The following is a 23,295-nucleotide window of genomic DNA, read 5'->3' as shown; positions in this document are numbered from 1 at the left end:
AGTTTGGTTGATGCACTTGAAAATTTTGAGTTTTTACTTGGGATGGTTATTTGGCATGACATTTTATTTGCTAATAATTTGGTGAGCAAGAATTTACAAGCTAAATCTATGTGTATTGATAATGCATTGAAGCAAGTAGAAGGTGTGATTTCTTTTTTTGAGAAATATAGAAATGATGGATTTAGCACAAGTATGAATATAGCTAAAAGTCTTGCTGATGATATGGATGTTGACGCTGTATTTCCAAGTAAGCGTCGGAGGATTAGGAAAAAACATTTTGATGAAAATAGCCATGACGAGGTAACACTAACACCTGAGGAAGCTTTTAAAGTTGATTATTTTTTGGTAGTAGTGGATATGGCAATTGCATCTTTGAGAAGTAGATTTGAGCAAATGAGTACGTTTGAGGCTGTTTTTGGATTCTTATATGATTCGGTGAAGCTCAAGTCACTTGATGCTAATGAACTAAGAGAATGTTGCACTAATTTTCATAATACATTTTCTCATTGTGTTCATCAGATGTTGATTTGGATGACGTTTTCTCTGAGTTAAGAATATTTCAGGTGACTTTACCCGGTGAAGCAATGACACCTATCAAGGTTCTTGAGTTTGTAAAAAATATTGATTGTTATCCAAATATTGCTCTTGCTTATCGCATTTTACTAACCACTCCTGTGACAGTAGCATCAGCGGAAAGGAGTTTTTCTAAGCTAAAATTGCTGAAAAACTTCCACGTCTCAAGAAAGATTGAACGGTTTAGCAATTTTATGCATTGAAAAAGACGTTTTGGAGAGTTTGGATATTGAAACAATTATCAATGATTTTGCATCAACAAAGAGTAGAATGAAACATTTTATATAATCATTATTCATTTGATATATTTTCTTATTGTTTCAGATTTAGCTAGCTTGGTGATGAAGTGGAGCTAGACGAACTTTTGAAACTCTAAGCCAAGATTATTTTTTATGCATGATACTTATATATATTTATTTTTAGTATAAAAGGTCTAATTTTTCTGTTTTGCCTAAGGTTGTCGAAATGATTAAGACGGGGCTGCCGAACGGATTAATGGTTGTGTATAATACATGGGAAATCAGTTGTGTATGTTCACTGAAAATGTTTGTTTCTAATGATTGTTATTTTAAATTTTGCAGGAGTTGAAGAGATTGATCTTGGACTTGGTTGATTAAGGTGCTTCATGGTAATATGATATGTGTTGTCTTCTGTATATGCAGTGAGACTCTTATTATCTTATATCTCCTTTTGGTTAAGAGTTATACATTCATATATATGTAATGACTCTGCATCTCTGAAAACAGAGTGGTACGTATCAACGACTCACACTTTATCACGTGAGAGCCACGTGATAAGGGCTTGGAAATTACAAATAACAAAAGACTCATTGACGAATTGTATCGAACACCTAGTGAGCATTTCTCGCATACATATACTGAAAAATCCAAAAACAAATTTCAGTGAATTTTTCGTGTTTGGGATCAAAAAATTTGGCTTTTGATTTGAGATAAGGAAACTGATTTAAGTGTTTTGAGTTTTATAGGCTCTAACCGGTTGAGAGGTACCAATTCCAAAGAGTTTAATTTCCGGTTAAAGAAAAATGGATTGTGCGCACCAAGTGTTCGACAAAAGTTCCCAATACTATAGGAGACGACGACGATACTTGTGGGAAGAGTTTTCGCGCTCAATTCTTAACAGATCACGTGACCCTCACGTGATCAAAACTAACTGACTTAAAGATCACTTTCTTCTTCTTCTCTTCAACGCTCCATTGTTGTTTTCTCTCTTTTTCTCGAGAAAAATTCAGAAAGAAAAGCTCCATTGTTGTTTTCTCTGAGGTTCAGCTAAAGAACGTTTTGCTTTCACGAAGATGGATTCATCAGCTATCAGAGAAGAAGAAGACGTTGAGAAAAGTTTGTTATTCTCATTGATTGTAAAAATGTATCTGTACAATAGTATTTATACAAGTATCTGATAAATATCTAAATACACAAATACAATCTGGTTAAGATAACCAGAGTAAACCACTAAACCAATGATCATAACTAATACCCCCCTCAAGATGTGCCCTGAAAGATATTGATAAGGCTCATCTTGGATTTTAAATGCTCAAACTGAGGAAGAAACAAAGGTTTAGTGTGAATGTCCGCCACCTGATCTGCAGTGTTAACATGCAGCAACTTGAGTAATCCAGCATCCAAACGATCTCTTACCGTGTGGCAATCAATCTCTATATGTTTAGTTCTTTCATGGAACACCGGATTAGTGGCTATGTAAACTGCAGCAGTACTATTAGAAAACAGAATAGGAACTGCTGTAGCATTGACTCGCAAGTCACGAAGCAAAACACTTAACCACACCAGTTCATTAGAAGCAAGAGCAAGAGCACGATACTCAGCTTCTGCAGAGGAGCGTGATACAGTGTGTTGTTTCTTGGATCTCCAAGAGATTAAAGAATCTCCTATGAACATAGAGAAACCAGTTGTGGATCGCCTACTATCCAAACAACCTCCATAATCTGAGTCAGCAAAACCTTTCAAAGTGAGATCAGCAGTAGCAGAATAGAAAAGTCCCTGTCCAACAGTTCCTTTAATGTACTGCAACACTTGAAAGACAGCTGCGAGATGAGGAGCTCTAGGTGCAGAAGAATATTGACAAAGTTTGTTGACAGCAAATGTGATATCAGGCCTAGTGATGGTCAGATACATTAACTTGCCAACAATTCTCCTGTATTGTTCTTTGTCTTCTAACAATTCACCTTCTCCTTTATACATCTTCAGATTAGGAATCATTGGTATAGGTGCAGGCTTGCATCCTAACATACCAGTGTGAGATAATAACTCCAATGCATACTTGCGTTGACATAGAGAAATACCAGAATCATTACGAGCAATTTCCAATCCCAAAAAATATTTGAGAGGACCCAAATCTCGCAATTTGAACATCTGTTTCAAAGCAGTAGTCAACTGAGTTGCTTCATTGGCATTGGTACTGGCTATAACAATATCATCAACATAGACTAAGACAGCAACAAAGTCTTCTCCCACTGGTTTCACAAATAGAGTATGATCACCATGGCCTTTAATAAAACCAAGACTGAGCAGAGATGTAGAAAACCGTTTATACCATTGCCTTGATGCCTGTTTAAGTCCATAGATTGATTTGAGAAGTTTACACACAGCATTCGGAGGTAAAGTGATACCTTTTCTATCAGCATATCCTTCTGGCAAACGCATGTAAATTTCTTCTTCCAAATCACCATTCAGAAACGCATTTGAAACATCAAGTTGTGTAAGTATCCATTTCTTTGATGCAGATACTTTGAGTAACATTTTGATGGTCACCATCTTAGCAACTGGAGAAAACGTTTCTGTGTAATCTAACCCTTCTTTCTGAGTAAAACCCTTAGCTACCAGTCGAGCCTTATATCGTTCAAGAGTCCCATCTGCCAAAAATTTCAATGTAAAAACCCATTTGCAGCCAACAGCTTTCTTACCTGCAGGTAAAGTAGTCACTGTCCATGTATTTGTTGATTCCATAGCACCAATCTCATTGTCAACAGCTTCACACCACTCTTTAGATCCCTGTGCCTCAGTATAAGTTGAAGGAATAGGAATAGAGGTGATATTGTTGATATAAGCAAAATGAGATGGTGAAATATTGGAATAAGAAAGAGAATCAGAAATGGGATATTGAATATTTGAATTGACAGAATAGCAATGATAATCTTGAAGATGAGCAGGCATTTTCTTTGGCCTTTTATCAGAAAGAATTTGTGAAGATAAAGAAATTTGTGAAGGAGAAGAAGGAGGAATTGGAGGTAAAGAAATTTGTGGTGATGAAGAAGAAAGAGAATTACCTGAGGACACATCATTGGAATCTGCAGGTGTGAAGAATTGCAGAGCTGAATCATCTCTTAGATCAGTGGCCATAGGATAAATGTCTTCATGGAAAATAACATTTCGAGATATGAAAATCTGATTGCTCTCCAAATCAAGAAGTTTATAACCCTTGTAGCCTGCAGGATAACCCAAAAATAAACAAGCCTTAGATCGAGGCATGAATTTGGTTCTCTGTTTTGGAGATGTTGAACTATAACAGAGGCATCCGAAGGTTTTCAAATGATCATATTCTGGAGATTGACCAGTTAAAACTTCAAAAGGTGACTTATTCAAGAGAAGCTGAGATGGAGTTCGATTGATCAAGAAGACAGCAGTTAAGACAGAATCACCCCAAAACTTGAGAGGAACTTTGGACTGAAACATGAGAGCTCGAGCAACATTCAAAATATGTTGATGCTTGCGTTCAACTACAGAATTTTGCTCTGGTGTCTCAGGACATGAATGAAATGATCTGATACCTTTCTCTTGGTAAAATCTTGTAAAATTCAATTCAGGTGCATTATCTGATCTCACTGCCTTAACTCTGACATTATATTGATTTTCAACCATATTAACAAACCCTGGGAAGACTGTAAGAACTTCAGATTTCTGTCTTAACAAATAAACCCATGTTGCTCGAGAATGGTCATCAACAATCGTCAGAAAATATCGAAATCCATCAATAGTTTCAACTGAGAAAGGCCCCCAAATATCAATATGTAATAACTCAAAAGTTGAATTACAAATGTTGTTGGAAGAAGTGTAAGATAACTTTTTCTGTTTGGTAAGATGACAAACATGACAATAAGCAATTCCTTTATTCTTATGTCTAGTAGTGCCTAAAGACTGAGAGATAACATCCAATCTGTTGTAAGCTGGATGTCCTAATCTTCTATGCCACATACTGACATCTACTACTGCATTCACTGAGATCTCTGATTCTTCATACTCCAAGACATAAAGATTAGCCACCCTTCTACCTTTTCCAATTGTCAATGCCTTGGTAAGATCCTGAATTTCACAAGAAGAAGGATCAAATATAACTCTGTAACCAAGAGAACTGATACTGATGAGATTCAATCTGAATTCTGGAATAAACAAAACATTCTTGAGAGAAATGTGTTTGTTAATTCTAACTGTTCCAATGCCACTGATCTTTACTGTAGAACCAGTTGGCAAATTCACATAGCTCACAATAGATGTATCTAAATCGGAGAAGAGATTTCTATCATGAGAAACGTGATGAGTAGCCCCAGAATCAATCACCCATGTCTTAGGTGAAACTGTGGTCTGAGAAACAGTAAAGATTCCAATAAAACAGTATGTTGAGGGTGAAAAATCAATACCAGTATGCTCAGGATTAGAAGAAGAGCTAGCTTCATTAGATCCTTGAACTCCCTGAACTTGTAGTTGAGAGCTGAATAAAGCTATAAACTGTTGAATCTGATCCTTGCTAAGATTGCCAATCATACTTTCCACATTGGAAGATTCAGGAATAGGCTGAGAAGGAGCCAAAGTGACTTGTGCTGCTACAGGTTGCGGTTTAAGAGATTTGTCACTGTTCTTTCCCTTTGAAACAAATCCTGGAGGAAAACCATGCTTCTTGTAGCAACGTTCTGCAATATGTCCAACACGGTGACAAAAGGAACAGATAGGTCTGCCTTTCTGAGGACCATTCTGAACATAGCAAATAGTAGGATCAAGACCTGCAGAAGTTTCCATCTCTGATACTTGGAAAGCAGCAGGAGCAACAGACATGTTAGAGAATCCTTTCTGACTATCATCCTGATCCAGAATATTATAAACCTCAGCCAAACTTGGGAGAACTTTCTTCATTATGATCTGTCTCCGAATAATGGCATAAGATTCATTCAAGCCAGCCAGAAACTTAACAATTTTAGCTCTCTCTGCCTTCATTTGCAGACGAGAAGCCTTTCCACAAACACAAGGTTCATCAAGTTCTTCTGTACTTTCCAAATTACTCCATAGTGTCTTCAGTTTAGTGTAATAAGCCATCAAAGACATAGAACCTTGACGAAGATCTTGAATCTCTTGAGTGAGGTTAAATGTTCTTGGCAAATTACTCATGTGAAAACGACTATGCAAATCACGCCATATATCAGAAGCATCTCTCAGACGAAGAATGCTACGATAAATCTCAGGCGAAACAGAGTTCAACAGCCATGATTTAACCATGCTGTTGCAACAAGACCATAGAGGAAAGCTCGGATCCAATTCATCAGGACGAGCTAAGCTACCATCTATGAATCCTAATTTCCTTTTCGAATCTAAAGCAATACGCATAGCAGCGTCCCAATCATCATAGTTTGTTCCATCTAAGCGAATAGCAACGAGAATCAAACCTGGATGATCGGCGCTGTGCATAGAAAACGGAGAGGGTGTTGAGACAGATGATCCTGATGTAGCAACGGCTCGCGAAGCTCCAGAAGCTTTGGATCTAGCAACCGGAGGAGAAATCGGAGGAGAATCGCTAACATCGGAGGAATGTGACGTCTTCTTAGCTGCGGAAGTTGTTCCTGACTTCGATCGATTGGTTCGTCGCATGACCCGAGGTGCAACCATGGTGAGAAATGATGATCGGACCTCAAAAGACGAAGAATGTGATCGGAATCAATGGAGATTTGAGCTTCTGTGCTCTGATACCATATCAGAGAAGAAGAAGACGTTGAGAAAAGTTTGTTATTCTCATTGATTGTAAAAATGTATCTGTACAATAGTATTTATACAAGTATCTGATAAATATCTAAATACACAAATACAATCTGGTTAAGATAACCAGAGTAAACCACTAAACCAATGATCATAACTAATATCAGCAGCTCAAGAAGCGCATAACCTTGATCCGTAAGTATTCAGATCTCATCCTCCCAGTAGTTTTAATTCGCTTCCCTTAGATAGATTTTCTCTGAGAATTCGTCTCCTTTGGTGCTTATCTATGATTCAGAGATCTCTCAGACTCAAACATTGAAGAATCTGAAGAGAAGATATTGAACGCCACTTCTCTTTCAGCTTTTGATATGATTCTCAAGGTTTTACAAAACTCATTATACAAATCCCTGAATATATCTTTATCGATCTTGTTTGTTTGATTTACGTTTTCAAGAATGTGCAGTCTATGCGGAAGATAAGTGTTTTCTTAAGCCACTTTTTGATGGATTATATTCAAGAAGTACCTCAAAGCCTCACAGATGATGAATCTGTTCTTCCACAAGACTTACTTTGTGACTTCCTACTCGAGAAAATCAGTCTCACTCATCCTCTGGTCTCTCCTCTCATCTTTTGAAGCCTTTTTGTGTCTTATGTGTGTTGTTAGTTACTTCTTTCTCAAGCTTCAAATGTTATTATTCTTCAGGAAGCAAATGGTGTTTTTGACCTGTTTCTAATCATCTTGGAGCTTATGTCTCGCTGGGATTCAGACTTTGAAGTGTACGAAGTGGCGAAAAAGATTTGCAATAGATGCAAGATGGGTATGGAACTTCCACCTGAACGTTGTTTTGGTCTGATCATCAATGCTGGTACACTCAGAGAAGTCAAGGCAAGTCACTTTCTGTTGTCCTTCATCTTTTATGCCAGTGAGAAAGCTATCTTTCTTGAAAGTGAGACTAGAAAAGTTTTTGGTTATCACAGGCAATGTTCGAGAAGTTTACATTCGAGAAGATCATTCAGGTCATCAGAATAGACTTAAAGATGCCTTGTGATAAGGAAGGATGTGAGAAACGAAACTATGTTCAACGTATGATATATAAACCTCCAACTGTTTTCACAATTGGTAAGCTCTGAAGTTAAACTGGTCATTAGATATCAGCATAATGCAGTAGACTTAGCATTTTTTTGTTATTGTATTGATTAGCACTTGAGTGGGAGAACAATGAGACCGAAGGAGAGATATTCGATACTACTTCTGTTCTGAAGACTGAGATTGATATTAATACGATATACCAATACAAGGGTGACAGTGCAGTCACTAAATACCGTCTTGCCTCAATGGTAAGAGCCAGTTATCTAGTTCGTTTCTTCCATTTGGGTTTCCTATTAAGGACTATGTTACCAGAAACAACTCCAATGTTAATAATATATACAGGTTTGCTCGCATGGAAATCAATACAACTGTGTAGCTTATGAAAAAAAAAGATGGGTCAGACATGTTGGTTCTGAGGAAGAGGTAAAGCTTAGAATTTTTTTTTTGTAAAAGACACAAGCAAGTTACTTGATCTGTGACTGAGTGATGTATCTTGGTTTTCCAGGTTATTGGAGACTGGGATGGTGTTCTCAGCAAATTCCGGAATCTGCATATTCGACCTGAGATTCTATTTTTTGAAAATGTAAGGTCCTTTTGAGTGAATACTTGCTTATGTTGTTCTTTTATGATGTGTGTGTTTTCAGTTCCACCTTCTTGAATTGCAGGCTATGCAGAGGGACCAGTTGGATCAAAAGTATCTGAAGACTAAGTAAAGCTTTTTCAATGTTACAGGAAATGGGTATTGATGTATATACAACAAGTGTTTCGAGTCTTAAGTCAAAAAAATGTATATACAAAAAGTGTTTAGAATGTTGTTGCACCACTGTGAACAGAATTTTCTGTGTTTTCTCAATCATTTGTTAAGGGTTATAATGTTGGTTTAGTTTCTTTGGTGAGTATATTTTGTATTACTGTACTCATTTGCATTTTTATGAAATCACTAAGATAAAAAAAATACATCAATCTGTTCTGAATAAATCTAACATCTTGGAGGTGTAAATGGTGTTTTTCTTGTGCACTACTCTTTAGGAAGCAAATGGTGTTTTTGACCTTTTCAGAAAAAAACATCTTGTAGGTTCTGTCTAACTGGGATTTTCACAATTTGAAGTGTCGAAGTAGCAAAAAAGATTTGCAATAGATTCAAATTATTATTATTATTATCGTTAATTACATAGTACCACGCTAGTTTTGTGGCCGTTACAGTATGACAACGAAGTTTTAGATAAATTGTTTTTCAAATTAATAATATTACCGTTAATTACAAATACGGCGACGTTTTGGAATTCTAATTTGTCTCCTATAAAACAACATAAACATCTTTTTTTTTGGGCAAAAAACAACATAAACATCTAATTTCTGTAATTAGGGTTTCTTTCTATTCTTCTCCTCTTCTCCCATCGAACCACATACGAATTTGAGAGAGAGAGAGAGAGAGAGAGAGAGAGAGAGAGAGAGATGGGTATGGGTATGGGTATGGGTATGGGTATGGAGATTTCTGGTGCCGTTTCAACTCGGAGAGGTTCGCTACGCCGCCGCATCGCTCTCGATTTATCGACGAAGTCTCTCTCCTAACACAGGTAATCTGATCTCTTGCTTTCCTAATCCTTAAGATATTGTGGTTTTGGTGTTTGATAATTTCTTTCTCTTTTGTCTTAGTCAATTCATATCAGAATCAGACATTGTGGTTCTACTAACACAGGTAATCTCATCTCTGTCGCTTTATATAAGATGTTTTGAATTAACGTACTGTTCGATTCTGGTTAGGGTTTTCGTGTGTTACGAAAAAGATGACGAGTTAAGATTAATCCAATATACAGATCCGGTGTTGTCTCGTGTTCATATATTCCTTGGTTTGTTACTAGAAAGTGGTGGCCTTTTTCACAACACATATTATTTTTTTTTGTTTGTGTTCTGCCTCTTTTGGGATAGAGTTTCTAGGACTAGATTAGTATTTCTCGTAAACTACTTGTATCAATTTCAATAATAAAATTATGGATTGGCTCCTTGGGGTAAAAGAAGATAAGAATTGAACTTGAACACTTTGTGGGAGAGTATAAGTTTTGTAGCGATGGAGAAAGTTCAGCACTAATTTTGTATGTTTTTGTTTCCTTTTTGAAATTCCTACTCTAGCAAGGGAGAAACTTCAGATATTGTGGTTCTACGCCTTCGATTGTGGATATTGGTTTACCTGTTGATTTGTCTCAGTCAATTCATATTAGATGTATTGAATCAACGCACTGTTCGATTCTGGTTAGGGTTTTTCGTGTGTTACCAAAAAGATGACGAATCAGCATGCAGATTACTTGGGTTGTGACTATAATGTCAGAAAGTGTTGGCCTTTTCACAACACATGTTATTTTGTGTTCATAGATTACTTGTAATACAGATCCGGTGTTGTGTGCATAGATTACTTTTGGGATAGTGGTTCAATTAGTATCAATTCAATAAAAAAAAATTATATTGTCCAGCCATGTAGTGTTTTGTTTTGCTTATATGTCTTCTCTATACCTTTTATTAGGAGAAATCGAAGTGCTAACGAAATTGCTCTCCAGATTAGGGACGCCATTTATCTGTGGCCATGACCAAAAAGATGCTGTGGAAGTCCTGTTAGAACACAATGCCAATGTAAACTTTTTTTGTCTATCTCTATTTGATCCTCCATCTCATAGTTTCCAAGAAACCTTATAAATAGTCTTTTGTTTGGTGATTTTGCAGCCTAATGCTGAGGCTGAAGATGATATCACTCTGTTGTTATCTGCAGTGGCAGAGGGTTCTCTAGCATGCGTAGAGTTGCTGGTCAAGGTGTGACGTCGTCATATCTAGTATTGCATTGGTTTAGTTGCCAAGCATCTTAAATCAGAGTTAACTGAAAAAAATGTTCTTTTTGTAATCACAGGCAGGTGCCAAAGCTAACGTTTTTGCTGGTGGTGCAACTCCATTGCACATTGCAGCTGATATTGGAAACCTTGAGTTAATTAACTGTTTACTTAATGCCGTAGCTGATTCTAATCATAAAGATGAGGTAAAACCAACTTGGAAATCAGTTGTTTAGCAAAAACCTTTTTTTTTTGGCTCATTTGATCCGATATGAAACAATTCTTGCCTAACTTTGCTAATTTTACCAGAATTGTGATTTTTTTTCAGGAAGGCAATAGGCCAATAGAAGTTGCAGCTGCTAGAAAACAGAAAGGTTGTTGAGAACCTCTTCCCGTTGACAACAAAACTCGAATCTGTTTCAGACTGGACAGTAGATGGAATTCTCGCTAACATGAAAGCAAACAAAGTATGGATTAGAAGACCTCTCCTGGTTTTTAGTCTCAAAAAATTCGATATATCTCGTCTGAAACATCTTAAAAAAAAAATCAGGAACAAGAGGAGACCGGGATCAAGAAAGATGTTCCTGAGGTACTTCATCCTTTGATCGGTTTTTGCATTTCTCTTGCATTGAATTGTTTTGAGAACTTCAAGATTACCATTTTTATCCGAATTGCTGAAGCTTTCTCTTGTAGTAATTTAATGTCGATTCAACTAATTTTCAGTGCTCTAATGGTCTCTTAAAAATTTTACATGCAAACAGGCTACTGTTGGACCTTGCAACATTCAGAAAACTATTGCATTGGTGACCAGTGGAGCAAAGCAAATGGATAAGGTTAGATTTGGTGTTGTGTCTGCCAATACTTATTCTATTGTTTTACATTCAGAACTGGCTCTTTTACGTTTCTGTGCTTGAGTCAAGAACGAAACTTTGTGGTAAATATAATTAGGAGATACCTTAGAGGCTTAGATTTACTTTTAATTCATCCAAAATTCTTTTTCTCTAGCATTCAAACATCAACATCCCAATTCGTTTAGAATTTCTGAAAAAAGAAGGATATCTAAACTGGTTGTTTGTACTAGAGTTATCTGTGTTGTACCACTCTGATCCAAATTTGATATAGTTCTGTCCCGTGTTGCTTATTTAAATGGCACTATGTTGAGATCTTGGATATGAAATCAGTACAGATGACACGAGGTAATCTAAATTACCTCTCTAACAGTCCCTTGTCGCCAATATAAATGCCTCTAAATCAGAATCAGATAGATGGTGGTGCATGGCTGAGAAATTATGTCCCTTGTTGCCTATACAAATGCCTTGTCTCAGTTTTAGACTCTTCTAACGATGAGTCTTTAACTCAGAACAGATTGTTGGTAGTGCATAAATGAGAAACTATGTCCCGTGTTGCCTTTTCAATGCCTCGGCTCAGTTTTAGACTCTTCTCATGATGAGTTTCTGTTTACGAAATGAGGTAATCTAAATTACCTCTTTAACAGTCCCTTGTTGCCTATACAAATGCCTCGGCTCGGTTTTAGACTCTTCTAACGATGAGTCTCTAACTCAGAAACAGATTGTTGGTGGTGCATGGCTGAGAAATTGTCCCGAGTTACGTAAACAAATGCCTCGTCTCAGTTTTAGACTCTTCTAACAATGAGTCTTTAACTCAGAACAGATTGTTGGTGGTGCATAAATGAGAAACTACGTCCCGTGTTGCCTTCTCAAATGCCTCGGCTCAGGTTTAGACTCTTCTCATGATGAGTTTTTGGATACAAAATGAGGTAATCTAAATTACCCCTTTAACAGTCCCATGTTGCCTATTCAAATGCCTCGGCTCGGTTTTAGACTTTTCTAACGATGAGTCTCTAACTCAGAATCAGATTGGTTGTGGTGCATGGCTAAGAAATTATGTCCCGTGTTATTTATACAAATGCCTCGTCGCAGTTTTAGACTCTTCTAACGATGAGTCTTTAACGCAGAAACAGATTGTTGGTGGTGCATAAATGAGAAACTACGTCCCGTGTTGCCTTTTCAAATGCCTCGGCTCAGTTTAAGATTTTTCTCACGATAATGTTTGTTTCTAATGATTGTTATTTTAAATTTGCAGGGTGGAAGATATTGATCCGGATTTTTCCATCAGATTGGTTGGTTGAGCTGGACTTGGTCGATTAGGTGCTCCATGGTAATGTGTTGTTCTTTTAATATATGTTTGTTATTTAGTGTATTCAGTTGATTATCTTATTCCTTATGCTCATGAGTTATAGATTCATATTTATGTTCATTAAACAGGTAAAGCTTGATGAAACTAGAAGATTAAATGTGACTTATGTAATGGATCTTGGAGCAAGAAAAAGATGTGCTCGTTTATATGCACTTATGAGAAAAACACAAGTAAGAATTCTTCTACGATTTCTTAATTTCCCTTTCTTCTCAGATGTGTTTGGGATCAAAGATAGTCATGGGATGATTAAAATTGGTTTTTATGTTTTGTGTATTTTTTATTCTATTCCCTGAGATTTTCTCTGAGAATTCGTCTCTTTGGTGCTTATCTATTATCATTCAGAGATCTCACAGACTCTTATTTCAGCTCTTGCTATGATAGAAAAATATGAAGAGAAGATACTAGACGCCACTTTCGTTTCAGCGCTTGCTATGATACTCAAGGTCTAGTTTTGCAGAACTTAACTAGCCTGCATCTATTTTATATCGATCTTGTTTATTTGATTTACATTATCAAGAATGTGATTTTGTGCAGTCTCTGTGGAAGATTAGTGTTTTCTTAAGCCATTTTTTGATGGACTATGTTCAAGACGTACCTCACAGCCTCACAAATGATGAATCTCTTCTTCCACAAGACATACTTTGTGAGTTCCTACTCGAGAAAATCAGTCTCACTCATCCTCTGGTCTCTGCTCTCATCTTTTAAAGCCTTTTGTGTCTTATGAGTGTTGTTAATTACTTCTTTCTTACGCTTCAATTGTTTATGTTGTCTATTAGTACTTTTCAGGAAGCAAATGGTGTTTTAGACCTGTTTCTAAACATCTTAAAGCTTCTGCGCTCTTTCGATCTGATGTTCACTCAGAAAATTCAAGGCAAGTCACTTTTTTTATCACCTCATACATTAAGCAAAACTATAAATACAGTCTCATGAAAAGTTTAGTTATCTCAGTTTGAGTTTGAGAATATCCTTAAGATGAACTTAAAGAAACCTTGTGATAAGGAAGGATGTGAGAAACAAAGCTACGTTCAACTTAGGATAAACAAAATTTCATCATCACTTTTCACTTTTCACGTGATGATAAGCTATGAAGTTAAATTGGTTAGTAGAGATCAACAACAAAATGTAGTAGTCTTTTTTTGTTTCTCCTATTTTGTATAGCACTTGATTGGACAAAGAACGAGACTGAAGGAGAAATGTTAGATACAACTTCTGTTCTGGTTCTGGCGACAGAGATAGATATTAGTATATTATATACCAAAACAAAGGTTCATTCACCACGTACACTCTTGTCTCAATGGGTAAGAGGTCAAGTATCAAAAAATTTGCTTCATTTAAGTTTAGTTTTGCAGATTAATGTTACAACTCCACTTTTATATATTTCAGGTTTGCTCACAAGGAGGTCTGTTAACCGCTCGGTTATGCTCGGTTTCGGTTAGTTCATATATGGTAAGATAATAAACATCCGGTTACTTTAGCAATTTAGCTTCGGATCGGTTTGGATATTTGAATAAATAACCGTAACTAACCAAAATTCTAAATGAATTTAGCCAAAAAATACAAAAAATAATAATATAGAAAATGGAAAATTAGAAGAAAAAAAGACAAAAAAAAAGATTGCTTAGCATTGTTATGATAACTCATACGTATAATAATAACTCAATTACTTAGCACTGTTATAATCATTGAGTATATATAGAATACTTAGATACCATTTTATCAAATTGAACACTTGTATATAGGTTAGATTAGGCATGTCAATCGGGCTAGCCCGGCCCGGCCCGTCCAAAACTTGTAAAGCCCTCATATATTTGAGCCCGGCCCGGTCCCGCCTGAAAAATATACAGGCTTATATTTCAAAGCCCAGCCCGGTCCTAACAGGGCTACAAGGCTTTTCAGGCTTTTTTGGGCTTTGGCTAACGATAAAAAATCAACTTCTAAGTTCATAATAGTTTTTAAAAAACAATATTTAAAAGTATACTATAAAAATATTGTATCAAAATTTAAATAACTTATCAATATTCATTAAATCTAACTTAATTTAAGAAAAAAAAATGAAAACTAAATAAATTATTTACACTTCAACCTAATAATACATGAAACTAAAATACTTTAAAGTAGATGATAGAGTCAATATATATATATATAAACAATTTTAGCTTTGTTCAGTTTTGACATATATAAATAATAGAAAACATGATAGATAAATATTTTAAAAGTATTAAGTAATGCTAGTAAGTAAATATGAAAAATTAATTCATTAATCAAATCTTCTATCAAAACTATAATATTTACAAAAATAAAAATCTCTTTATTTAAGGGTTTTTCGGGCCGTCCCGAGCCTGACCGGGTTAAGTCCAGAAAACCCTTTATCCCGAATGGGCTTAGTCCAAAAGGCCCTATTTTTTCTGGACATATATATTTAAGCCCGAGCCCGATATTTTTTAGGGCCGGGCCGGACTAGCACGTGGGCTTTAGCCCTAATTGACATGTCTAGGTTAGATATATAAACACAGCTGGGATTACATGTCTTTAGACGTTTGTAAATATGTAATTGGACAGTAACACTTATCTTTTCTAGTTACTCTTATCAATAAACAGCTTAATTAACAAATTAGTCATATTGAATCTCCAATTTGTATTCTTGTTTTAGAAGCATGCTTCATTTTTAGCAAATATGGAATGTTTGTTGTCTTTTGATTGGGATCCATATAACCCTTTCGCTAAAATCTTTTTAATTCGTGTTAATGGCATATTAACCAACCGAATGGACCAAACCAAAACCAAACTGAAGTTTTGGTTTTGGTTTGGATTCGGTTAGAGGTTAATAACCGAATGGATAGTGTTTTTGTATATCCATTGATATTGGTTGCTAGCCGAATCGATATATTCATTTGGTTACCCGAAATGGAACTGAACCACATTCGAACCCATTACTTCTCTACTTCTACTGAAACCGAATGTATATATCTGGAACCGAACCGAATACCCGAACGCACGCCCAGACTAACTTATTGCGGCATAAAGAATTAAAGGAATATATACAAAATAACCATGGATTCAAAAAGAATTAAGGAAATAGTCATGGTGTTAGAGGCTCTTTCTCTCCTCAATTGCAATTACTGTTATACCCATTACATATATTGCATGTTATTTTTCAAAATCACATAAACATGTGTACAATTCTTTAAAAAAAATAAATAAATAAAAAAAATAAAGGAAATAAATTATATACTATTTTCCTTCAGGAAATTAAATTTTGGTTTAAGCTTATAAAGAGTGGTTATGGTTTAGATTTTATAAATAAACAAAATTTTATTTCGATTTGGGTTTATAAAAAAATGTAGTTAGTGTTTAGATTTTGTAATTAAACAAAATTATATTTCGTTTTGGATTGACAAATAGTGGTTCAGATTTAGATTTTGTAATTAAACAAAATTATATTTAGGTTTAGGTTGATAAAATAGTAGTTAGGGTTTAGATTTTGTAATTTAATGAAATTATATTTTTGTTTGGGTTGACAAAATATTGATTCGGGTTTAGATTTTGTAATTAAACGAAATTAGATTTCAGTTTGGGTTGATAAAATAGTAAGTAGGATTTAGATTTTGTAATTAAACGAAATTATATTTTTGTATAGGTTTATAAAAGAATTATATTATGATTGGTTAATTAAGAAGGGGTGAATAAAAGTATTGTTCAACAGAAAGTCTCTCTCATTTTCTCTCTCCCTTTCTCTCTCATTTTCAGTTACTTTGGAACTTCTGTCATTTTGTTTTGTAACATGTTATATCTGCGAATTACACGCTATTTAGTTTAATTTTCACAAATAATAATGCTATTTTTACAAATACCATGTTTTGTGAATATATAACATGTTAAATATAAATGTTACATGTTATTTTTTAAAATTTCGCGAAAAGAAATATCATTTGTTTTTTGGCCACCAAATTTTTTATTTTCTTCTATCTCACTTTAAAACAAAATAAGATGATTATGTCTTTTTATCTTATTCGAAACAAGGAGTCATAGCTATTTTCTCATTAAAAAAAATTGTATGGTTAGTTTCTTAATTCTTTTTGAATCAAATATTATCTACTAATATTACCCAAAAATTAAAGATCACTAAGTTGCAGTTCTTTCCCGCGCTCAATTCTTAATAGAAATCACGTGACCATCACAATTGTTGTTTTTTTTAAAACAAGATTTTTTAAAATCTCAATTGTTGTTTTTTTTTTTCCTTTTCCTCGAGAGAATCTTTTGGTTTTGGTTTCCAGCCAAATCATGGAGAAAACCGAAGAAACAGACAAAATCATAGATATGTAAGTAGTGAAAATCTCATCTTCTTGGCTCTCTTGAGTATATATATATATACTTACTCTTTTTCCCCATAGAATCTCTCTGAAACAGTCCTCTACATATATTTCTTCAAAAAGAAAAAAAAACAGTCCTCTACATATTGTTCAGAGATCACGACGGAGAGGGCTTTTTTTGCAAAACCTATCTTTGTTACCTATCTATCTTTATCGATCTCTTGCTTTAAAATTTTGCAGTCTCTGTGGCAAATTAGCGTTTTTGCAAAACAGAACAACGTACGTCACGACTTTACAGGATCGTTTCTTAAGGAAGACATACTTCGTCTCTCTTTTATCAACAATCTCAGTCTCAGCAAACCTCTGGTCTTTGCTCTGCTCTCATCTTTAAACTACTTTGTTCTAATATGTGTTAGTTACTTCTTTCTCAAGTTTCATATGTTCTTTTTGGATTCTTTAGGAAGCAAATAATGTCTTTGACCTGTTTGTATACATCTTGGATAATTTTCCCCCTTGGAACCCGTACTTTGAACTGTACGAAGTGGCGAAGAAGAGTTGCAATAGATGCAAGATTGATATGGAGTATCCGATTAAACGTTGTTATGGTATGATCATCAATGCTGGTTCACTCAGAGAAGTCAAGGCAAGTCACTTTCTTGTGTCCTTAATCTTATAAGAAAATGTGAAAGTGAGACTAGAAAAGTTTTTGGTTATCACAGGCAATGTTCGAGAAGTTTACATTCGAGAAGATCATTCAGGTCATCAGAATAGACTTAAAGATGCCTTGTGATAAGCAAGGATGTGAGAAACGAAACTATGTTCAACGTATGATATATAAACCTCCAACTGTTTTCACAATTGGTAAGCTCTGAAGTTAAACTTGTCATTAGACATCAGCATAATGCAGTAGATTTAGCTTTTTCTTTTCTTGTATTATTTAGCACTTAAGTGGGAGAACAATGAGACCGAAGGAGAGATATTCGATACTACTTCTGTTCTGCAGACTGAGATTGATATTAATACGATATACCAATACAAGGGTGACAGTGCAGTCACTAAATACCGTCTTGCCTCAATGGTAAGAGCCAGTTATCTAGTTCGTTTCTTCCATTTGAGTTTCCTATTAGATACTATGTTACCAGAAACAACTCCAATGTTAATAATATATACAGGTTTGCTCGCATGAAGATCAATACAACTGTGTAGCTTATGAAAATAAGGGTTGGGTCAGACATGTTGGTTCTGAGGAAGAGGTAAAGCTTTAGACTTGTTTGGTAAAAGACAAGCAAGTTACTTGATCTGTGACTGAGTGATGTATCTTGGTTTTCCAGGTTATTGGAGACTGGGATGGTGTTCTCTGCAAATTCCGGAATCTGCATATTCCACCTGAGATTCTATTTTTTGAAAATGTAAGGTCCTTTTGAGTGAACACTTGCTTATGTCGTTCTTCTATGATGTGTGTGTTTTCAGTTCCACCTTCTTGAATTGCAGGCTATGCAGAGGGACCAGTTGGTATCAAAAGTATCTGAGGAGTAAGGAAAGCTTTTTCAATGGTACAGGAAATGGATATTGATGTATATACAACAAGTGTTTCGAGACTTAAGTCAAAAAAATGTATATACAAAAAGTGTTTAGAATGTTGTTGCACCACTGTGAACAGAATTTTCAGTGTTTTCTTCCTCACAAATACAACATCTTGATTGATAATCTTGATTGATATGATGATTGAACTAAGATAGTTATATACCGTTCTTCCAAATTCATCACTTTTGTTACACAAACTCAGTTTGCATTTGTCTGGTCAGTGGTTAACACTTGTGTACGATTTTCAGTTCCTCTAAAGAGAAGCTTTCTCAATCATTTGTTAAGGTTGATAATGTTGGTTTAGTTTCTTTGGTGGGTATTTTGTATTACTGTAATCATTTGCATTTTTGACACAGTAAAAGTAGCATGCGAGAACATGCAAGGTACAGTAATGCTTTTATGAAATCACTAAAAGATAAAAAAAATATCAATGCCTTGTGCAAAGAATATGAATAAATCTAACTTCTGAAACAGAGTTGAGAGAGACGGTTTGGTAATGAAATCACCGAATAAAAAAAACCAGTATGTCAGGAGAATCTGTTCTGAATAAATCTAACATCTGCTCAACGATGGAATAATTGTCACATATAGGTGTCCAGAGAACATCTGCTCCAAACATGTAACTTGCAAAAGACGTCACTTACAGTTTATGATATGAAAATTAACTTTAACAATCTCACACCAGGCCGAGAAGATGTCTACTCCAATTTAACGTGGTGTTACTTGTATCCGCCATGGCAGAGGAATCAATTCCTTCTTCGAATGACATGGATGTTTCTTCGAGAAAAGACCCTCCAAGCAAAACTCTTTAATACTTAAACTCAATGTTCAGCCTCTTTCTCGCTTTCCTCGAATCCATAGAACACCAAAGTCAGTTAAATACTTTGCGGGTGAATCCTCTCGATCCATAGAACAACTGTTATATGTGAATATTAATGTCATGAGTTCCTTCTCAACGATTTAAGTCTCAGTCATCCTCTTATCTCTGCTCTTATCTTTTGACTTATATGTGACGATTACTTGTCTCTCAAGACTTTGTGTTTTTCATTGTTCTCTACTCTTTAGGAAGCAAATGGTTTTTTTGACCTTTTTTAAAAAACATCTTGAAGATTCTGCCTAACTGGGATTCACAATCTGAAGTGTCGAAGTAGCAAAAAAGATTTGAAATAGATTCAAATGATTTATTACCGTTAATTACACAGTACCACGCTAGTTTTGTGGCCGTTACAATACGACTACGAAGTTTTGTTTTAGACTCGTTTTTTTTTTTTTTGTCTCAATAAATTGTTTTTCAAATTAATAATATAACCGTTGATGACAATACGGCGACGTTTTGGGATTCTAATTTGTCTCCAATAAACAACATAAAACATCTAATTTCTCTAATTAGGGTTTCTTTCTATTCTTCTCCTCCTCTCCGATCAAACCACAGACGAATTTGAGAGAGAGAGAGAGAGATATATGGAGATTTCTGGCGCCGTTTCAACCCGGAGAGGTTCTCTACGCCGCCGTTTCAACCCGGAGAGGTTCTCTACGCCGCCGCATCTTACATCGCTCTCGATTGATTTGGTTCATCGACGAAGTCTCTCTACTCACAGGTAATCTGATCTCTTGCTTTCCTAATCCTACGATTGTGTGGTTTGGTTTCGAATTTCACAAAGATATTGTGGTTTTGGTGTTTAATTAGTTCTTTCTCTTTTGTCAATTCATATCAGATATTGTGGTTCTACGCCGTCGACTAAGTTTCTACTAACACAGGTAATCTCATCTCTTGCTTTGCTAACCTTACAATTGTGGACATCGGTTTACCTGTAGATTTGTCTCAGTCGATTTATATAAGATGTTTTGAATTAACGTACTGTTCGATTCTGGTTAGGGTTTTTCGTGTGTTACCAAAAAGATGACGAGTTAAGATTAATTCAATATACAGATCCGGTGTTGTGTTGTGTTCATAGATTCCTTGGTTTGTGACTATAATGTCAGAAAGTGTTGGCCTTTTTCACAACACATATATTTTTTTTTTTTTTGTGTGTTCTGCTTCTTTTGGGATAGTGTTTCTAGGACTAGATTAGTATTTCTCGTAAACTACTTGTATCAATTTGAATAATAAAATTATGGATTGGCTCTGACTTGGGGTAAAAGAAGATAAGAATTGAAGTTGAACACTTTGTGGGAGAGTATAATTGAAGTTTTGTAGCGATGGAGAAAGTTCAGCACTGATTTTGTATGTTTTTGTTTCCTTTTTGAAATTCCTACTCTAGCGAGGGAGGAATTTTCAGCAATTCATGAATGCAGCTTGTACAGGGAATCTTGAATTCCTCAAGAGTGAGTTCTTTATTAACTTTTTGTTTCTCAATGTTCTTCAAGTAGTGATTTTTGTCTACTGATATCACTTCTCCAACTTGACAGAAACCGTGGGGACAAACGTGGAGCGCTTCACTTTGCTGCAAGAGAAGGACAAACTGAAATATGAAGATATCTTTCAGAAGAGCTGAAACTCAATGCTGATGCAAAAGATGAAGCTGGTTCGTGTTTCCTTGTATTTTACAATTGCAGAACTTTGCTATTCCTAAACTCATTAATTTGGAATTTGATCTGTGAGATTCTTTGGTTTTGCAGGGGATACTCCGCTTGTTCATTCTGCGCAGCAAGGACAGATTGGAACGCCAATGTATCTTTTAAAGCACGGTGCTGACATTAATATAGCATGTGAACTAGGAGCCACAGCATTGCTTCACGCAGCTAGAACAGGTTGGTTATCATTGTTCTGTTACTAATTTCATTTCAACATTGTCCAGTTTTCCTTACATGTCTTCTCTATACATTTGTTAGGAGAAATCAAGTTGCTAAAGGAATTGCTCTCCAGAGGTGTCCCTGTTGATTCTGAAAGTGAATTTGGGCTTCTGGCCACGACCAAAAAGATGCTGTGGAAGTCAGAACTTCAAGCAAAGTTAGAACACAATGCCAATGTAATTTTTTTTTGTCTATCTCTATTTGATCCTCCTTCTGGAACCGTACTTTCCAATAAACCTTATAAATTGTTTTTTGTTTGGTGATTTTGTAGCCTAATGCTGAGGGTGAAGATGATATCACTCTGTTGTTCTCTGCGCTGGCAGAGGGTTCTCTAGCATGCTTAGAGCTGCTGGTCAAGGTATGACGTCGTCATATGTAGTATTGCATTGGTTCAGTTGCCAAGCATCTTAAATCAGAGCTAACTGAAAAAATGTTCTTTTTGTAATCACAGGCAGGTGCCAAAGCTAACGTTTTTGCTGGTGGTGCAACTCCAACATTGCAGCTGATATTGGAAACCTTGAGTTAATTAACTGAAAAATGTTCTTTTTGTAATCACAGGCAGGTGCCAAAGCTAACGTTTTTGCTGGTGGTGCAACTCCAACATTGCAGCTGATATTGGAAACCTTGAGTTAATTAACTGTTTACTTAAAGCCGTGGCTGATCCTAATCAGAAAGACGAGGTAAAACCAACTTGGAAATCAGTTAATTAGCAAAATCCTATGTTCTTGCTCATCTGATCCGATATGAAACAATTATTGCCTAACTTTGCCGATTTTACTGAACCCCTGATTATTTTCAGGAAGGCAATAGGCCGATAGAAGTTGTGGCTGCTAGAGACAGCATAAAGGTTGTTGAGATCCCTTTCTCGTTGACAACGAAACTCGAATCTGTTTCGGACTGGACAGTAGATGCATTTTTCCGCTCACATGAAAGCAAACAAATTATGGATTATTAGATCTCTCCTTGTTTTTAGTCTCGAAAACTTCGATATATCCCGTCTGAAACAACTTCAAATATTTTCAGGAACAAGAGGAGAACTCAAACAACGCAAAATCTGGAGAGACGGGGATCAAGAAAGATCTTCCTGAGGTACTTCATTCTTTGATCGATTTGTTTTGAGTACTTCAAGGTTACCTTTTTTAATTGAATTGCTGAAACTTTCTCTTGTAGTAATTCAATGTCGATTCAACTAATTTTCAGTACTCTAATGGTCTCTTAGAATTTTACATGTAAACAGGCTACTGTTGGACCTTGCAACATTCAGAAAGCTATTGCATTGGTGACCAGTGGAGTAAAGCAAATGGATAAGGTTAGATTTGGTGTTGTGTCTGCCAATACTTATTCTATTGTTTTACATTCAGAACTGGCTCTTTTACGTTTCTGTGCTTGAGTCTAGAAAGAAGCTTTTTGGTAAATATAATTTAGGAGATACCTTAGAGGCTTAGATTTAGTTTTAATTCATCCAAAATTCTTTTTCTCTAGCATTCAAACATCAACATCCCAATTTGTTTAGAATTTCTGAAAAAAGAAGGATATCTAAACTGGTTGTTTGTACTAGAGTTATCTGTGTAGTACCACTCTGATCCAAATCTGATATAGTTCTGTCCCGTGTTGCTTATTTAAATGGCACTATGTTGAGATTTTGGATATGAAATCAGTACAGATGACACGAGGTAATCTAAATTACCTCTCTAACAGTCCCTTGTTGCCAATATAAATGCCTCTAAATCAGATACAGATTGATGGTGGTGCATGGCTGAGAAATTGTCCCGAGTTACTTAAACAAATGCCTCGTCTCAGTTTTAGACTCTTCTAACGATGAGTCTCTAAATCAGAAACAGATTGTTTGTGGTGGATGAATGAGAAACTATTGCCAATTTCAAATGCCTCGGCTCAGTTTTAGACTCTTCTTGTGATGA

At 35.6% G+C, this 23,295-nt stretch overlaps 4 protein-coding genes across 11 annotated transcripts in view; all 4 read left to right on the top strand.

Moving 5' to 3' along the window:
* Positions 1-6,913: 6,913 nt before the first annotated feature.
* Positions 6,914-23,295, top strand: part of LOC17895279 — a 20,317-nt gene continuing 3,935 nt past the window's right edge. Inside the window, exons 1-8 of the mRNA XM_023787128.1 lie at positions 6,914-6,946; positions 7,030-7,179; positions 7,270-7,452; positions 7,545-7,686; positions 7,768-7,904; positions 7,999-8,079; positions 8,162-8,239; positions 8,322-8,395. Coding sequence (XP_023642896.1) covers positions 6,935-6,946; positions 7,030-7,179; positions 7,270-7,452; positions 7,545-7,686; positions 7,768-7,904; positions 7,999-8,079; positions 8,162-8,239; positions 8,322-8,369 — 831 coding nt within the window. The 5' untranslated portion in view covers positions 6,914-6,934 and the 3' untranslated portion in view covers positions 8,370-8,395. The remainder of the gene's footprint in view (positions 6,947-7,029; positions 7,180-7,269; positions 7,453-7,544; positions 7,687-7,767; positions 7,905-7,998; positions 8,080-8,161; positions 8,240-8,321; positions 8,396-23,295) is intronic.
* On the top strand, positions 9,112-11,386 carry LOC111832139 (ankyrin-1-like). The gene is made up of 6 exons (XM_023788478.1): positions 9,112-9,175; positions 10,175-10,281; positions 10,372-10,458; positions 10,553-10,678; positions 11,023-11,061; positions 11,234-11,386. Exons 1-6 carry the CDS (start codon positions 9,112-9,114, stop codon positions 11,384-11,386), a joined length of 576 nt encoding a protein of 191 aa, XP_023644246.1.
* On the top strand, positions 10,633-18,708 carry LOC17895231. 8 transcript variants are annotated; one of them, XM_023787120.1, is made up of 18 exons: positions 10,633-10,678; positions 10,805-10,939; positions 11,023-11,061; positions 11,234-11,305; positions 12,576-12,650; positions 12,758-12,859; positions 13,056-13,132; positions 13,224-13,373; positions 13,476-13,560; positions 13,848-13,987; positions 14,073-14,135; positions 17,240-17,365; positions 17,460-17,642; positions 17,719-17,860; positions 17,941-18,077; positions 18,172-18,252; positions 18,331-18,408; positions 18,491-18,708. In XM_023787120.1, the coding sequence occupies exons 6-18, from the start codon at positions 12,823-12,825 to the stop codon at positions 18,533-18,535; spliced, it is 1,344 nt and encodes a 447-aa protein (XP_023642888.1). In that variant the 5' UTR covers positions 10,633-10,678; positions 10,805-10,939; positions 11,023-11,061; positions 11,234-11,305; positions 12,576-12,650; positions 12,758-12,822; the 3' UTR covers positions 18,536-18,708. The 8 variants fall into 8 exon arrangements, with proteins under 8 accessions (XP_023642888.1, XP_023642889.1, XP_023642892.1 ...); XM_023787121.1 differs by lacking the exons at positions 10,633-10,678; positions 10,805-10,939; positions 11,023-11,061; positions 11,234-11,305 and adding an exon at positions 11,952-12,249; XM_023787124.1 differs by lacking the exons at positions 10,633-10,678; positions 10,805-10,939; positions 11,023-11,061; ... (2 more) ...; positions 12,758-12,859; positions 13,056-13,132 and having other exon boundaries at positions 13,242-13,332; positions 13,466-13,560.
* Positions 20,045-22,224, top strand: LOC17896279 (ankyrin homolog). The gene is given in 10 exon segments (XM_023788477.1): positions 20,045-20,181; positions 20,993-21,108; positions 21,203-21,334; positions 21,416-21,475; positions 21,478-21,530; positions 21,532-21,552; positions 21,648-21,734; positions 21,828-21,906; positions 22,014-22,056; positions 22,176-22,224. Coding segments are annotated over 8 exon segments (681 nt in total). The 3' UTR covers positions 21,903-21,906; positions 22,014-22,056; positions 22,176-22,224.

Source organism: Capsella rubella, unplaced genomic scaffold, assembly GCF_000375325.1.
Source record: "Capsella rubella cultivar Monte Gargano unplaced genomic scaffold, Caprub1_0 scaffold_2, whole genome shotgun sequence".
Classification (NCBI taxonomy): Eukaryota; Viridiplantae; Streptophyta; class Magnoliopsida; order Brassicales; family Brassicaceae; genus Capsella; species Capsella rubella.
This window is presented reverse-complemented; position numbering and strand designations above follow the sequence as displayed.

Excerpts from the sequence above, each read along its gene's own strand:
- LOC111832139 (XM_023788478.1), top strand. The coding sequence starts at position 9,112 with ATGGGTATGGGTATGGGTATGGGTATGGGTATGGAGATTTCTGGTGCC. Across the intron at positions 9,176-10,174 it reads TGCCGTTTCAACTCGGAGAG|GAGAAATCGAAGTGCTAACG; the intron begins GTTCGCTACGCC and ends ACCTTTTATTAG. Across the intron at positions 10,459-10,552 it reads GCGTAGAGTTGCTGGTCAAG|GCAGGTGCCAAAGCTAACGT; the intron begins GTGTGACGTCGT and ends TTGTAATCACAG.
- LOC17895231 (XM_023787120.1), top strand. The coding sequence starts at position 12,823 with ATGTGCTCGTTTATATGCACTTATGAGAAAAACACAA. Across the intron at positions 13,561-13,847 it reads GTTCACTCAGAAAATTCAAG|CACTTGATTGGACAAAGAAC; the intron begins GCAAGTCACTTT and ends TATTTTGTATAG. Across the intron at positions 13,988-14,072 it reads GTACACTCTTGTCTCAATGG|GTTTGCTCACAAGGAGGTCT; the intron begins GTAAGAGGTCAA and ends TATATATTTCAG.